Source organism: Toxorhynchites rutilus, chromosome 1 (genome assembly GCF_029784135.1).
Source record: "Toxorhynchites rutilus septentrionalis strain SRP chromosome 1, ASM2978413v1, whole genome shotgun sequence".
Lineage (NCBI taxonomy): Eukaryota > Metazoa > Arthropoda > Insecta > Diptera > Culicidae > Toxorhynchites > Toxorhynchites rutilus.
In genome coordinates this window covers 27,955,114-27,973,106 of record NC_073744.1, presented here as the reverse complement: position 1 = coordinate 27,973,106, position 17,993 = coordinate 27,955,114, and the positions used below count along the sequence as shown (strand labels likewise).

Genomic DNA, 17,993 nt, shown 5'->3' with positions numbered 1-17,993 from the left:
ACTTATACTAGACCGTTTCACAAACATATAGATCAACTGCATATAGCAGATGTCGCGAGTTCCCAACACGTCTCTAACAGGAACATAGAGTTGTTTTCCTTGGGTTTCAAGGGCATTCAAAAGGTACCCTTCTTCTTCTTCTTCTTCAATGGCACTAACGTTCCTAGAGGAACTTCGCCGTCTCAACGTAGTATTACTTGCGTCATTTTTATTAGTACTTAGTTGAGATTTCTATGCCAAATAACACGCCTTGAATGCATTCTGAGTGGCAAGCTCTAGAATACGCGTGATCACAGTGCAAGTCGGAGGAAATTTCTTTGACGAAAAATTCCCCCGACCAGAACGGGAATCGAACCCACAAACACACAACAGAAACCCCCCAAACAAAAGGTACCCTCTGGCTGCGTAATTATCCGTACATTGCCAAACCGCGTGATCGATGTCATCGTAACCGTTTCCACACCGACAGACGTTGCTTTGAACAAGATTTATTCTGTGGAGATGCACATCTAGCGAGTAGTGATTGGACATAAGTCTACTCATTACACGAATGAAGTCACGACTTACGTTCAACCCGGTTCAAAGGTTTGGCTTGCCAAAGGCTCTCGAAGAAACCTTTGGAATAATTGAATATAACCACCGCCCAAGACTTGCAGTGTCCCAATCGGTTTGCCAACTCAAGAGGGAACTCTGACGCAGTAATTGGAAAAATTCATCGTATGAAATCTGGAGATAGTATTCTTGTTAGCATATATAAACTAGGCTGACCAAACATATCGTTTTTTCGACCCTTTTTGAATGTCCCGCCTTTTTATCAACTTGTACCGTATTTTGAGTACAAAAGAAAATCACTTCTTTGTCATCATTTTGAATAATACAGTGCTACAAAAATTAATTTTTTTTTCTGCCCTTTTTTTCTCTACCTATGGTTTTTCATGGGCTTCGGCACAAATCTGGATGTCCTTGAGTTTGAGTTCCCTTTATCCAGAAATGAAAAGCGATACATCATTTAGAATTTTTGAAAAATCTGATTTGATTTCTTTACCTATGGTCAAATAAATCATAATTCTAGAGTTTGGGGATACCTAATCTGATTGCATCCATCTACAGTTGTAATCGTGCCTTTCTCATATCTCGATCTAATGTTTGAGCCGCAGGTCATCCGAAAACCGTGCGAGTTAAACTAATATGACCAAAACGTTTGAAATGGTCACCAATGAGTTTTGATAAACTATAAAGTTCGATATGTCGAATGATGGGATTTGGTTCTGGTCATAAACTAATTACTTCCCTCGGAAACCTGATACAGAAGATATCTGTAGGTGTGTTTGGTTTTGCTAGTTTGAATTTAGTCAAAGTAAAGATGGCGTCGAAACGGTTCTACGAAACGCATTTCCAGCAAGGAAAAAAGTTCACGGTGGCACATTTTAAGGAAGAAAATGTACCTGTCAGTACGGTATATCGTGTCCTGGGTTCCCTGAACGTAGAGCGGAAGGTCGGAAGTGGTCGTCCGGTGACGATAATGACGAAGCAGAGGAAGACATCGTTGAAGAAGCTGTTTGACAACAAGGACGCAACCAGCCTGCGTGACGCCGGCCGGAAATATGGCTGCTCCCACGTATTGATCCATCGGACCCTCAAGATGGAAGGAATCGTCTGCAGGAAGAAGACGAAGTCGCCGGAGTACACGGAGGAGCAGATAGAGACGGTTAAGTGTCACAGTGTCGGTGGATGACCAAAAAATACCGCGGGACGTCTTTCGTTCTGGACGACGAAAGCTATTTTCCGCTGTCCAAAACGCATATTCCAGGAAATGATAATTACTACTCCAGCGACAAGTCATCCGCACCGTCTGAAGTGAAATACAAGTTCAAGAACAAGTTTCAAGAAAAGGTTATGTTGTACATCGCCATTTCCGACCGGGGCATTTCAAAGCCTTGGTTTCAGCCGAGCGGTCTGGCAATCAACCAACAAATCTATCGAGAAGAGTGCCTCGTTAAAATCCTGCTGCCTTTCCTGAACGAGCATCACGCGGATGAGAAGTACGTCTTCTGGCCGAACAAGGCGTCTTCCCATTACGCCAAGAAGACGCTGGCGTATCGACGCCACTGTTCCCATTGCTTTTCAACGATCGGATATGGTTTGCTGAGCTACTCCAAGTGTACTTGCAAGTTTTGTTGCGTTTGTGACGGAGTAAAGCCTCCAATTCTTCATCTTAAAACTTTTTTGGCGGTCCGGAACGTTCTTCGTTTTCCAAGTCAAAATTACCACTTTTAAACCGTGCAAACCACGTCTGACAGATTTGCTCACTTGGAGCATGATCACCATAAACTTCCACCAAAATGTGATGACTTTCCGCAGCTTTTTTCTTCATATTGAAGTAATGAAGTAATATTCCCCGCAAAAACTCTCGTTGGTACGAAGTGATATTCGAAGTGACAAAAAACTATATTGTTTACGCTTCAATTTTTTGACATACACTGAAAAAGACGCACATTGACAGTAGTTTTTCAACGAATGTCTGGAAATTTGATTCACTGGAATAATAAAGTTACGTCTACTGTTGTAAACCGAAGAAACTTACCGATACACCTAATAATAGGGGCCATTATTGTAATCATATAAATAAAAACTGTTAAGAAGATAAAAGCTCAGTTTTTTATTTAGTAACGTTGACAAGCATACATGAATATTGTGTTAATAAATTATGTACTGCTGCTTACACGCAGCTGTAATATATCTCTCCTCCGAAGAAAAACAATGGACAAATCTTATTCCCTACAGCAAGTGAAAATTGCCTCACCGGGCGCATAAATTGGTGCAACTTCCGTTTGCTCAATCCTTCAACACTTCGAACTTGAATCCATTCTCACAAAGCTTTTCGATCAGGTTTGTCTTATAGAAGGCAGCTCCGGGTGGGTAAACTCCTCCCCTAAAAACCATTGTGTCATCGGTGAAAATATATACGCAAGTCGACGAATTAAGCAACCTAACTTACGTGAATGGCATTTTGTCACTTTCCTTCAGAATGGTAATGGCTGAGAGCAGAAGTGCTACACAAGTAGCACCGTAGCCTGGATTCGTTCCGGAAACCTTGCATTTGAGTTTTTTGTTCGGGGGGACCTTGTACTGATCGGATGGTTCGAGCATCTCTTCATCCTTGTTCCAACCTTCGCCCTTGAAGGAAATTGCAAATTCGGTGTTCTCCATAGCCTCTTCTGTTGGACCCTCGTGTGAGGCAAAGCCCACCGAGAAGAACCGTGGATACTATTTCAAATGGAAAAAAAGGATGGAATTATTAGGTTCGATAGAATTGGATTCTTTTCATTTACCTTCAAAAGTAGCTGCCTTCCCAGCTTAGTACGTGTCATAAGTGCAAAAATAGCACCAATCAGGGCGACTGCTATAACATGGAAGATTGAACTGTGAATAACAATGAATTATTCTCTGTTACAATAATTTTCCCTCCTCTCATACATACTCAAATGCCATATAAGCCTTCATCTGCACCGGTCGCTTCTTATCGTTGTCATAGAAGAACCTTTGCGAACGTAGCACAACCGATCGATCGGATCCAGGGAACGGCAAGCACCAGCGATTGTTCACAAATTTGCTCTTGTGCACCAGTGGACGATCCTTCAGTCTTGGCTGGAAATTGGGTAGGCGCGTCTGGAATAGCTGACTTCTCAGTTCACGCAACTCGTTAGCATGAGCCAGCCCGTAGATGGCCGATTCCCAGGTTCCGTAGTGTAAAACAGCGCCCCCGGTGGATTTAGATTTGTTAGATGACTCCAAAAATGTCTCCACCGAGTTGACGACTCCGTCGAATTGTTTCTCGAGAAACACCGTACCCAGATCGGCTGGAATGCTATCGAAGCCACAGGCGGATACGATGTAAACGCCCTTCTCGCGTGCCTGTTCGTTGTACTGCAGCTGCATGCGCTCCATGTACTGTGGTTCTCCGCTAACGTCCACATGGTGTGTGCCTGCTTCAACGCATGCCTTCACCACTGGCTCTCCGAAAAAGCGATAAGGTCCACAGCAGTTAACAACGATCTTGCACTGTTCAGCCATTTTCTTCAGCGATTCCGGATCCTTCACATCGGCTACGATGATCGGCGTTTCGGATAAGTCCTTGTCGGCTTTCTTCTCCACCTCTGTGAGCACTTTGGTCAGCTTGTCTTTGCTTCGACCGGCTATGCCCCATTTGAGACCTTCCAGCAGCTTAATGCCCTGGTAGATTGTGTGTTTACCCGTGAATCCACTGGCTCCGAAGATTATCACGTCCAGCTGGCGTTCGGCAGTCATGGTTGGCTAGTCTGCAATCTCCCAGCACGAATGAATGGAATCTGAAAGTGAAAACCAGAATTTCAACGATTGTACCCACGATTGCAAAGGTGGCATTAGTCATTTTGCATTTTGCACGAAAACGGGTTACCGAGGGGTTTGCTCCCACGTGTCGCTTGGATAGAACGGTATGTGATTTTCTGGCTCTTGCAGCCAGTAGTTATATCAGTTATACCCAGCCTGCGGCCCGACAGGCCCAATTGTCCGTTACTTCATTTTAAACTATTTTGTATGTGTTACAATAACAGAAACCTATGAAATCATAATTTTTTTTTACGCAGGACTACGTCTTTCAGTAATGGTGCCAAATCAGAAAACAGAGCACTTTCTCATGAAATATAAATAGCAAATGTAGCGTGCGTTCTACGGACAATTTGGTTCCTCTAATATTGCAATTGAGGCTCCGCTCATTTTCAGTTTATTGAGTATAAACAAGCTATTCGCAATTTCAGAGCATTCACGTAGAGGCGAATGAACTGAGAAATGTCTCTAAATGTCAGAGATGTGTCTACAAATTGAATCTAATCAGCATTATACAAGTCACAGTATTGCTCCAACTAGCAGACATCTGTCTTTTCCAATTCTGAGGTTAGACACAGTTGTTTTGCTCGATACAAAGGTAGAACCGAACAAAGATGTCGTAAACAGTGGTGCAATTTTATTCGGTGGAGGCACCGTATCGATTTTCACGCTGTCCGGTGGAGATCGCTTCTGTATTTTTGCATTACATCATTTCTGCATTTGTACTGGTGTGCATGTTTCAAATTTCGAAAACGAATGTGTTAAATTTGGGGTGCAATGATCTGAGCGTTAATTTTTCTTTTACGGATGGAAGAAGTGGTATGACAATCACTTTTGAAAGATAAAAGGTGTATGAGTGATGTTTGTTACTAATTGTTCAAACCATATTTAAAAACAGTTGAAGTCCATGTTTAGCGCATCACCTTAAAGATTATTGCCCTCGAATTTAACACACAATACGATAATCCCATACAATACGACAAATCGATACCCAATCAATAGCCTTTTGTCCAGTATCATCTCAACTATCGATTCTTTGCCGTGCTTGACCACCAGCCACAAATGAAATATACGTTCACTTTGAACAAACCAGTTGAACCCGTAACACGTTCTTTTTTCGCTTCTCGTTCTTTTGAAAGAAATACTGTCGGAATAGTTGTCGTTCGCGGTGTCGAAGTTAGCCGCAAATTTTTAAGCGCTTTTACGCAAACCTTGTCGCGATTAGGCTCACCGCCAGAGCTTGGAAATATTGAGCTTGTTAAGCAACATTGAAAATATATTTTTATCAGTGTAACGCGTTTATTTTGCTTGTCGATGCTACTGTCATTCATTCGACGGCAAACAAATTTACAACTGTGTTCATTCATATTCATTATGTGCTCTCTGAGCTTTCCTTAAAGCTCGAGTCAAGAGAATTCATTCACATTTATTCATTGCCATTGAATTGTCAGGAATGTTGTGACTGTTCATTTTCAATATCCCGATGTGTGTGATTTTCTCATTGAGTCAGTGCCTTGCTTATTCAGTTGTTTTTGAAGTTACTCCGAAAGGGCAACGCAAATTGGTGGCGCAAGCGGAAATGCCAACAAAAGAGCAAGATCTGCATGCACACTCACAGCTAAGGATTGTTTAGGCTTGGACGGCGAGGGGGCATTCTGCAGAATCGATCCAAGCAGCGAATGCAAACTATGTCAGCCAAAGCTGGATGTTGGCAATTTCACCCGCTAATCCTATAGTATAGTATGATCCGTTTGCAAAAGGAAGCTCGAAATATTCCCATTGCGGTCGTATCTTGGACACCACCATTTTATGTTCGTGTGTTCAGAATTTAAAAGAAAAATTAAATGTTTGAAATTTGAGTCAAGACGGTATTTTTTACATCGAAATTCTTCTTTTGAAGCATTTCTGACAAGTGGATTTGAAACTGCATATTCACTATGTAAAATGAAAGCAATTTAACTGAGACGGAAACCTTGCATGCTTGAACAATTTAATTTATTGTCACTATTATGAGCATTCTGTACTTTCTTATCTTCCTCAACGATTTTCTCCGTTTCATCAGTGTCCGAGAATGATGCTGATAGTGAATGAACTGGTATGTTAATGTCAATGAATGACAAAACTAGGGATATTTTGTTTTGCTCACATTCCGTGAACGCAGAACAGAACGAAAAACAGAATGAAAAAAACTGTGAGTGGCTTGCTGTGATTATGAGGTTTGGCGTTGGTTCATTTTTGGTATCCCGAATGCAATGGTATAATGATCGAATGTGGCCGGAAATTCAGCTGAAAAGATTGATGTGATACAGATATTTCCAAGCACTGCCCACCGTAATCTCGTCTCGAACACTATTTGACTCAAAAATTATTTTCCATAATTCAAAAATCATTCAAATCAGTTTTGAAAAGTTATTAAAATAACAAAAACCTGAAAAAAAGAATATGTAAATATGCTTGAAAGTCCATCAAATTCAAGATTGGTAGCGATTGGTGTATGTCGGATGGCCGTGAAGGCACTATTAATATTGTGCTCGTCCTAACCAACCTCAGTTCAAATTTAGCTACAAAATTTAGTAGTAGCTATTTAGCTACTATGGACGTGCAAAATTGTTCGCCCCAGAATACATTCTCAGAATACGCGCGAAGGAAGCATGACGTAGAGCTTGCAATGACGGACAGGAACGAAACAAAAAAGAAATGTTAAATAGAACGTACACGTCAGTTTTCATACCGTCCACATAAGCTGTGTATGATTGAATTAAACGTACGAATTTTTGATATTATGTGTTATCAAATAGATAACGGCGGTGGGAGAACAAATATGATATCACATCGGGCCGACAGTTTGTTTAGCACGAGAAGAGTATTCGTGATGCATACTGAGTGCATTGGCAAGAAGGTCACAAATCTCGTGTATTCTTCAACTGCTTCGTAAAACCATGCAAACCCATCCGTCCTTTTCAGGGCCACCAAGATATTCGACTAAAGAGGTATTTTGAAAATGTCGATGCTTTCGAAAATAATATCCGAAGAACTCAAAGGCGAATGAATATGCATAAATTTTTGCTGGAAAAGAGCTACTGTAAATTTAGGAGCGTGTTCGGAATTATTGGTGTAATGATGATGATGTTTTGAATTGTAGAGGCTTTTGTAGCACGGTACTGATTTCGGAAGCCACTCGTTTCGTTGTTTTGGAATTCAGATCCAACACAATCTCATCTGTGTGGATCTGGGATTCTCTCTTCTTTCCATGTATTGGATGTTTGGCAACGCGAGTGCCGCTCCCGATTTTATATTTGAGCGACCTTCGGCGGCTGAGTTAGCCAAGACACCCTCATACCAATACACCTGAAAGACTCGTGCTTTCCTTTTTTTTTCGCAATTGTCGTTTTGGATATTTCCTCGCCGAAAGACTCTGCTATTTAGGGGAAATATCCAAATAGAAAAAATAGCAAAAAAAAGGAAAGCATGAGTCTTTCGGATGTGTTGATATATGGGTGTCTTGGCTAAAAACACAGCCGCCCAGTCACATTCAGCACACATTATGGCAAGTCGTTCAAATATGAAAAGAGGAGAGGCGCTCGCTAAGCCATTCATCCAAAACAAATACAGAAGGAAGAGGTTCAGATTCACACATGCAAGATTGTATTGGATCTGAACTTCAAAATAACGAAACGAGGGGCTTCCAAATGCTAGAATCGGTAACGTGCTACACTTTCTCAAACTCTCAGACACTTTCAGTTCATTCGCTTCTAGCCTTTAAAAAAGTATCAATTTGGAAAACTGGAAAGCCATTCGGAAAGCCTTGCTGCCGCTGCCATCTGGTCGCTTGCAGGATGACTGATAAAATATGAAAGACTTATTGGCGATCTTTTCGATTGATCAATAAATTTTGGTGAATTGAGCATTGTTTCCGTGTTAAAAGTGACATCAGATGCATCGCGTTTCAAGAAGGTATTTTTCAATGGTTAGAGCTGCGTTCTTCGGAAGTTCGTTCTGCAAACGATTTCTGTTGTCGTGTTCTTTGGACGTTGTTTTTGGGAGTGTTATAAATGTTATTTTGCGAAGAGATACTGAAAAACTACTTGAATATTCAGTGTTTCAGTGTCGCTCTAGACAAAGAGCAATCAACAGTGTTCTATTGCTTCGCGAATCGCTCACTCAGTGAAAGCATTCATTCATCAGCCCTTGTCAGTGCTACGAAATGTTTGTACTAAAGAGTTGTATTCATGAATTTCTGGCTTGGTTTGGACCTTCTTTATTTTTTTGTGGCCCGCGACACCATGGTTGACACGTGTTTGTGGCCCTTCTGGAAAATGGTTGAGTGTCGCTGAGTTTGAGCAATGTTAGCTAACCATCAGAACTATTTTAATGGTTCATCAAGCTGTAACAGGATCTGGAATGCTATACTGTTTCCGATGATATTAGGAATAAAGTCTATCGGGAATTATTTACGTCCTCATGCAGTTTAAAAATAGCCCACGATTTTATCGATGCACACAGTCCAAAAGAGGAAAAGAAAATCGATTAATTTAACCACAGCCTGTTTTTTCTTCACTCGTATCAAGCCATATTATCACGTAGCCTCGCTAGACAGTGCATACAATGCAATCATTCATTGCTGGCCTGTTGCAACGAATTGAAAACCCGTTCAGCTCGATGAGCTAATGCCTAGTTAAAATATCCAACCCCCATGATCTTGTTTTTTCTCTTCCTCAGCTCGAATACCAACACAGTGAGAAGCAGTTTAACATTCTCCAATATTTGCGTGGTTGTCCAGAAATCTATTTGTGTTAATCTCTGTCGTGATTAATAGTGACCAATGAATTGATGTATTATTTTTTCAAAGCGCAGCAAAAGATATTCGTGTTTTTTAGTGTATTTCGTAACTCTTCTTCCCATGTTCCCTATGAAACGCATATGTACTGCGTATTAACGCAGATTAACAGCAACAACAAAAATTCTGGAACTTACCACTGGTTTTAGGCTATCCACATTTACCACTAAACACGACGGATTCGGACTTTGACACTGGACTATGGAACTTGCGGTGACAGGCTATTTCGAGCTCTCCAAATAGGAAAAAAAACAAATTCCTGGAAGTAACGGAGATACAACGGAAGAACTCTGCAAAGCTCGGAAGTACACGGCAGACTGAACACACGTATCGCGAATGAAATGCCGGCCGGCTGTAAGAATGACTCAGTAATCGCAGCCGATCCACCAGCAACGCAACGATGACGATAGTATGTATGGAAGGAAGTACATTATTTATCACTGTGAGCACACCAGTTGAACAGATGGAGTAAGTGTGGGTAAGAAAGAGAGAGAATATGATCTGTATGGCTAGTGCATTTGGATTGTATTCTCTTGCTGAGTTTTCTATTTGTATGGTTTACTAAACATTTGTGGGAAAAAGCTCCCAGTTAAAGATAGGGTGGTATGTGTGTTGATGAAAATCCAATGCATAGCCTTGGAAGGCATGATGTGCTTTTATTATCAACCGACCAATTGGTTCGCTTCGCGAGCCATAATTCAAACCATAAAAGTTTGTTTTACTAATGAGTAATTATCGCAATTTTTAATTAATCACAATATTGTACTCAGCATTCTTAACACTTTGGCGTCCGGCGACACCAACAGTGGTTACGCACGCAAACTAGCGCCTGACTGCCGGCGACACCACAGTGGTTACGTGCGCATAGTATCTCAGTGGCCGGCGATAGCACTCGAGTATAATTTGCATTCTGTTGGGGTTTGGTTTAAGTAGCAATAACATACACAGATTATCAATTTTAATGTTTTTATAAGTAGGGAAGTTGGGGAAAAACGGACACATTAAGAAGAACTTTTATTATATCTTTCGAAACTCGTTTTTTACCAAACCTCAATGCAATTTCTTGCATTGCAATGTACTGTTTTTCGAAATAATCGATCGAAGGTTTTTCAATGTTTTTAATAAAATTGAAACAGACCGGTGGGGGGAATACGGACATGTTTTTAATATTTACGTATGTATATCTTTGAAATTTGGTGAAATTAGGGGAATAAGGTTGAGAACTTATGAAAACTAACGATAAGATTAGATTTATATTTCTAGATCTAGATCTAGATCTATTTCTATTTCAATGTCTGATTTCCCGATAATGTCAAGAACGGGCGGCGACAAGCCAAGTAATCCGAGTTAGCGCTGCCGGCGCCAAGCGCATATTTTTTTACGAACCGTGCGGACGTCAAAGTGTTAACACGTTGCGGACCGCTCACGAGATTTCTCGTGTTTCGCGTTACGTCTATTATGGATGGATTACGAAATAACCCTACTTGATGGTTGAATCCTTGGTCTGCCATGAATCTAACAAGGCCTAGCGATGGCTCATTCTTGGAATCCGAACAAATAAAGCGTACAAGTTTGCCCCAAAATGCGCGGTCGTTAATATGTTAACACGAGAGACATAGCATTCAAACCACAGCTCTTAGTGAATTAACTATATGTAGGTACTTGGCGTTCAGAAAAAAGTACTGGTTTGATTACCTATCATAAAACTATTCAAAAGCGTCCGTGTTCTGTTCTTATTTTTAAGGGACTTTAACCTGAAGGGCAGTCATTTCTGTTGTAGTGTTTAGATCTTGTACAAACCGGTTTCTTTCAGAAATCGGATCAGTCTATTGTCAAGAGATGGATGGAGTACTAACTCCAAGGTGTACTAACTCCACGTTAACCCAAAAAATCATCAAAAGGTCCTTTTTTAAAGAATTTTATTGAGTGAATAGAACCGACAATAAAACCAATGAACCAAACATTCCTAGGGGCTGTCCACATACCACGTGAACAAAAAAAGCACGATTTTAGACACCCCCTCCCCCTCCGTGGACAAGCGTAGACATTCCTTATACCCCTCCCCCTATTGTCCACGTGGCCATTCCTCCGTTAAAAAATCAAGAAATTTAATTTTGTTCGCTTAAATTTCATTTCAAGTTTGTTTCTATTTTCTATTCCATATTTTCATTGATAAAAATTATAGCCCTACCAATGGTAACGATTTGTCTTGAAATCTTCGATTTTTTTCAACATTGTCCGGAAGCTCATTTTTTTCTTCCGAATTCCATTCACGTTATCTCCATATCCATTTTAAAATATCGATTGTGAACTCATTCTCTATTATTTTTATCAAAGCTGGCTGGCTGTTTGAGTTTTCAAAAAATCAGACAATAAAATCAAGCACTTTGTTTGAAAACAGAATTTTCTCGTTTTAACATCAATGACTTTCGTTTTTACAGGTTCGGTAGTGCCTGATGCCTCTAATGAACCTAGTAAAAACAAAACATCTGCAGTATCATCGTGATCGATAATTCCGTTGGCCTACAACCCTTAATTGTTCAATCATGCTAAAAATTATCCTAAAATATTCGTGCCGATTCTAAGGAAAAAACCAAAAGCATATTTTTGTAGACATACATCTTTTCGATCATAGATGCACAATTTTTTCCTGAATATTTCAGCATCCTTCATGCTACTTGAGAATTCCATCCTCTCAGAACTTATGCTATGCAGTAAGTTGAAGTTCTTACAAGAATCTTAACAGTTAATAATCTGAAGATGCAATATCTGGTGAGTAAGGCAGGTGTAGTTTCAGAAGTGCCCTAGAAGAGTTCTGGATTGTTGATTTTAATACGTTCAGCTGCCAGCAGTACTTGTTGGAATTCATCGAAACAAGTTTGTTTGGTAGAAGCTCATGATACAGATTTTCTTCCAGTTCTACCAGACCCAGCCATAACTTTCTTCAAGCGAAAACCTGCTTCGGGGTTCCATTTACTTGCTAAGATTTTTTTTAACTCTACATTCTTGTGAATGATTTGCCCTTTACAATTCGCTACAAATATGTATTTTCGTCGCGTTTATGAAACGAATCGCAGTATGAGATAAGTCCTTTCAAGTGTTTTTCGGTAAAATAAACCCTTATTCCGGAATCTGTTCGGATTTGAAATTAGCACAATGTTGCGTTCTTTAAGAGGGAATTCTAGTTTAGAAATTTGAAAAAAATATTTTTTTGACGTAGGACTACGTCTAACCGGAAGATATAGGGGGTGAAATGGAAATCTAGGCACTGAACAAGTAGGAAAAAATGCAAGATTTGGAACGCTTATAACTCGAGCATTTCTCAATAGATCGCAAAGGTTTTTGCATCAATTGATAGGAAATATATCTACGCATCTATCATAACGAATAACATTTCATTTTTCTTGAGATAAATAATTGAATAATTGTGAAATATCAAGCATTGTCAAAATGCACTATGTGCCCATTTTTGATTGGTCCACTTTGTGCTCCTCAAATCGAACCGACCAAAACGGGCAACCAGAGCAGCAGCGAAATAGAATGAAGCACGATTGGAAAGGAAAAAGAAAAAAATGAACGAAACATTGGTCGCAATCTCACACATGCGTAATTCTCGAGCCAGTCAGTCAGCTTAAAAGTCCCCGCTCCGCTGCCGTAACGATCATTCTCATTCAAACCGTACACCACGTCGGTTCGCATCACAACACATCAACAAACCAACCCAAGCAGCCATGTCTGGACATGGTAAAGGAGGAAAAGTGAAGGGAAAGGCAAAATCCCGCTCGAACCGTGTTGATCTGGAGTTCCCCGCAAGGGTAGCTAGGCCGAGCGCGTTAGTACCAGTGCACCAGTCCACCTAGTCGGCGTTATATAGTTTCGGCCGCCGAAGTGATCGAGTTAGCTGGCAAAGCTGCTCGCGACGATAAGAAAACCCGCATTCGGAACAGAACACATTCGGTTCGGTGGACATCAAGACAACAGGCAGTTGCAGCGAGTAGCGAGTGGCAAACGCAATCGCAAAACGGCATCAGGTAGCAGAAGAAAAAAGTTTGTTCTTTATACAAACTGCTTTGGTGGCAAATCCAGAACAAGGCGGCATCGAGGGCGTTCGAAACCACTAAGTTTTCTAAATTGGAACCATTCCATAAAACAAGGCGCTTTTCAGGGCCATTAAACCTTCCAAAAAAGAGTTTAGGAAATACAGTTCAATGCTTTCTAAAACAATATCCAAAATGATAATAAAACACAAATTGATTTTTTCATAATTTGTTTTCCAGGATATGATGAGTATGTGAATTTGGCAGTTGTTCTGAGCTTATTGATTTTCACCAATTCCTCAATTGCTTCTAGATTGAAAGTACAGTAATTTACACTTATCTCGACATTTAGCTAATTGGACGGACCAGTAATGCGACATATTTAGTTGGACATTTTTGCAAACATAGAGTTCGGGGTCCAAATTATGACCCCACATTGAAAGTCGACACTGTACCACTGTCATCGCAAATGTTCAATTACAGGTTAATATCGCCTCCAATCCGACACTGAGTGGCGCTTCGACACGTCGCATTGAATGTAATTTACTGTACAACATGTCACAAAGCTGGATGGGATGAAATTTTCCATCTGAAAGCTGTGGCGAGTGGCAAACGCAATCGCTAAACAGAAAGGTTTAGCCGAACAAGATGGGGATATCGAGTGATAACAAAACAATAAACTCTTTAGATTGAAGATAATTTTGTGATCCTGAAAAGGACCCTTTTTAGCCTGCATGTGAATCCAACGAGCGAACAAATCGTAATGATTTTTTTTTTGCCATCGCTCCCTTTTAACGCTCATTCGTTCGTCTCGTTGGACTCGCCCCTCTGGCTGAGTCTGCCGATTTGTCTCTATCCTGTGAGTGTGTACCGCTAGAGTATAAAACACGCGGACCCCAAAAAAATATCTTATTTTCTTTCAAACCGTAAACCCGTGTGGTTGTACGGCATCGGCATCGTGGACGTAACAAAGGAGGACAAGTTAAGGGAAAGGCAAAGTCTCACTCGAACTGTGCAAGTCTCTAGTTCCCTGTTGGTCGCATTCACTGATTGCTCCGCAAGGGTAACTAGGCCGAACGGATTGGTGCCGGAGCACCAGTATACCTAACAGCGATTATAGAGTTTCGGCCGTCGGAGTGCTCGAGTTGGCTTGCAAAACTGCTCACGACAATCAGAAAACCCGCATCAAGAACAGAGCAGCTTCGGTTCGGCGCTCATCAAGGCAACAATTAGTTTCAGTGAGTGGCAAAGTGTTTCTCCGGCACGTCGCATCAAATGTAATTTACTGAACAACATGTCACAAGCTGGATGGGAAGAAATTTTCCAACTGTGAAAGCTGTGGCGAGTGGCAAACGAAATAGCTAAACAGTAAGGTTTAACCGAACAAGATGGGAATATCGAGTGATAACAAAAACACAACACAACCAAAGGTTCTTTTCAGAACCATCAACATATTCATGAAGAGTAAACAGTAAACTAATCCATTTTTAAGGTAGATAGGTAGGTATTCACGTAGGAGAAGAAAATAAAACAATATATTTAAAATATATATTTAACAAAAGCTGTCCCCTTTGTATAGTCCTACGTCACTCCGGTTATGTCCCCGACATTACCCACCCGTCTTTTTTCTTCATATTTCTCTAATTCAGACATTTAAGAATATACCATAGAAGAGACTTTTCGGAAATCTCATTATTTACCAAGTTATAACCATTTTAGTGACGTGATATCTTATCTAGTACGGCCATAACAATTAACTTCAAACGCGTTTTTCTCGAAATGTTTTCTCGAACTGGCTTACACGATATTTCAAGTTCTACTTATCCGATCTATGTTTATATGAATACAATCTGTATGCATCTCTCTATCGCATGAACCAATGAAAAAATCATAATTTCGTAACTTTACTATTTTAAAAAAATGAAGAAACTTGAAAAAAATGTTTTAACCAGCATTTTTTTCTTCAAATTTCCGCCATTTTTGTCAAAACACGTTTTTGACTTGTTCAAGGTTCATGCGATAGTGGCATCTTTACTGATTCAGAATCTGTTCGATTTGTTTGTTTCAGATAACCAGAAGGGCTGGAATCGTGTACGCCATGGCACAACTTTTTTTTGAACCCCCTCACTTGATCAGTTTCTAATTATGGATGTATTATTTTCCGATCAATTTTTGTTCTATTGTTGAAAGTTAGATAAACAAATAGTGATATAATGGATGGTAAAAAATATTCTTTGTTTTACTTTTTCGGAGCTTGAAGAAACGTCCGAAATTCGTGTCTCTATCCCCCTTAATCTGATCGAGTCAAATCCTATCGGATTGTGCAAATGTTGCAACCTTGAAATGCAGAATGCAAAGGTTTATTTCGTTCGGATTGCGATATGTCAAACCCAATCGGGTTCCGTAATATGGGTAAATATGTAGTTCATGCATTGTTGCATGTTTGCATGTTGCATGCATGTTTTTCATGATATTTCGTGATTTTCTATATCTGTAGCGAATCTACTAATTCATGTGCATCAAAAATCAATCTTTTCTTTTAATTAATCAGCAGTAGCAGCATGAACTTTCCAGACAACTCAAAAGAAGCGTATTACAAAAATTACCAGACATTAATGAAGAACAACATCATTGGAAGAAATAGATCTCCAGAGATATGGTGCACGGGATGGTTGACCGTGCAGCACTCTCAGGCAGTTCAATCCTTTTTTTTGATGAACACTGAGTACTCAGGGCGGGCGTGAAGTTCAAAAAATCGTGTAAATACAAAACAGATCTCATTCAATTTTGACTATTAACTTGAATGTTTTACTTTTAAAAATACGTGGACATTCTCAAAACCCCCTCCTCCCTCACCGTGGACAAGCGTGGACATTTTCGTAACCCCTACCCCCACTGAAGTTGTCCACGTGGTATGTGGACAGCTCCCTAGATGTACCTGCTTTGTTCTCCACAACGAAGGAATGCTTAGATGCTGAAGACACTGCGAAGGAGGTTATGATTTTGGAAATTGTATCATGAAGTTTGTTACATTCCAGATAGAAGCTTTGTTTTGTATTTCTAACAGCGTTTATGGTTTAAACATTGAGTCGCGACCATATTGTGTCCAAATATTTATCAGCAAACTTTGTCCCGCCAAAAATTATTTTTTTGCTATCAATACCTTCAAACATTCACGTTTCCTACTAAGTGCACGTTCATGGGTCCACTCGCAGAACTGTTTATTGATTGACCTTCTAATCGACCCTTTGAAATTCCCTGTTACTATAAAATTCCTAATACTTCTACCAAAACTCGTCATTATAATATCAGATTATTTTTAGACACAATTCTCGTTCAAGATTTTTTAATCACTCGCACATAAGGGGCTGTCCACATACTATGTGGACAACATTAGGGGGGACAAATGTCCACGCTTGTCCACGGAGAGGGGGGAAGGGGTATAGACTATGCCCACGTGGACACAAAGAATAAAGTCTGCTTCATTTAATATTGGAACAAATTCTTTTGCTCATTGTGGCGCTCCTAGTGGACGGATTTGGAAACTTTTTTCACCCACGTGTCGGGAAATTCATTACCTTTCACCATGTATTTATGTCATAACACCAAACGATAGCATTTTGTAAACAACCGCCATGGAAGCCGAACGGAGAGATAAAATTGTGCACAGTTTTCTTGAAAATCCATTGTTGTCGGCATCTAAGCTAGCTAAACAGCTTAAAATGCCCAGAAATACCGTATGGCGTGTTATCAAGCAGTACAAGGAAACATTGACGACGGCTCGGAAGCCGCATTCGAAGCGTCGGAGTGGAACTGTCGACCGGAAACTGCGTGGGAAAGTCATCAAGGCCGTCAAGAGGAATCCCAATCTTTCAGACCGCGATTTGGCCAATAAGTTCCAGGCCGCTCACAGTACGGTGCGACGAATTCGTCTCCGGGAAGGAATAAGGTCATTCCGAGCCAGCAAACAGCAAAATCGGACGCTGAAGCAGAACAATGTGGCCAGAATCCATGCTCGAAAGCTGTACGACCAAGTGCTGACCAAGTTCGACGGATGTATTCTGATGGACGATGAGACCTACGTGAAGGCGGACTTTGGGCAAATCCCAGGTCAAAAATTTTATTTGGCGACGGCTCGGGGGGATGTACCTGCAAAATTTAAGTTCGTGTTTGCGGATAAATTCGCCCGCAAGTACATGATTTGGCAGGGGATATGCAGTTGTGGACAGAAAACCAAAGTCTTTCTCACTGACAAGACAATGACATCAGAAGTCTACAAAAAAGAGTGCCTACAGAAACGGATTCTGCCGTTTATTCGTGCCCACGACCGTCCAGTAATGTTTTGGCCGGACCTCGCAAGCTGCCATTACAGCAAAACGGTTATGGAATGGTACGCAACGAACGGGGTCAGCGTAATACCGAAGGACCTCAACCCCCCAAACTGCCCCCAGTTCCGGCCGATAGAGAAATACTGGGCAATCACGAAGCGGAGGCTTAAGGCAAAGGGAAAACTTGTTAGGAACATGACTCAAATGAAGAACTGGTGGAATCAAATCGCCAAAACGGTGGACGAAAAGGGTGTGCGCCGCCTAATGTGCCGTATTACGGGAATAGTACGAGAATTTCTTCGAAACAGCAATGAATAATTTTTTAATTTTTTTTTATGAAAGAGTAAAGAAAATGCTACATTTGTATGAAAAACAAATTATGAATTCGTTAATAAATGACTGAACTACACGCAATTGTTTGTG

At 40.6% G+C, this 17,993-nt stretch overlaps 2 protein-coding genes across 3 annotated transcripts in view; one reads left to right on the top strand and one right to left on the bottom strand.

The window, feature by feature from the left end:
• Window positions 1-2,635: 2,635 nt before the first annotated feature.
• Window positions 2,636-17,993, bottom strand: part of LOC129766248 (saccharopine dehydrogenase-like oxidoreductase) — a 39,442-nt gene continuing 24,084 nt past the window's right edge. The window contains exons 1-5 of one of the 2 annotated variants that reach the window (XM_055766767.1): window positions 9,343-9,575; window positions 3,482-4,349; window positions 3,333-3,423; window positions 2,999-3,267; window positions 2,636-2,932 (exon numbers count right to left, since the gene is read on the bottom strand). In XM_055766767.1, coding sequence (XP_055622742.1) covers window positions 2,836-2,932; window positions 2,999-3,267; window positions 3,333-3,423; window positions 3,482-4,308 — 1,284 coding nt within the window. In that variant the 5' untranslated portion in view covers window positions 4,309-4,349; window positions 9,343-9,575 and the 3' untranslated portion in view covers window positions 2,636-2,835. Of the gene's footprint in view, window positions 2,933-2,998; window positions 3,268-3,332; window positions 3,424-3,481; window positions 4,350-9,342; window positions 9,576-17,993 lie in introns of those variants that run through there. The other variant, XM_055766771.1, reaches the window with a different exon arrangement.
• The window catches only part of LOC129766193 (osmotic avoidance abnormal protein 3), a 31,770-nt gene continuing 22,876 nt past the window's right edge, over window positions 9,100-17,993 (top strand). Inside the window, exon 1 of the mRNA XM_055766741.1 lies at window positions 9,100-9,683. The gene's annotated coding sequence lies outside the window, so the exon portion shown is untranslated. The remainder of the gene's footprint in view (window positions 9,684-17,993) is intronic.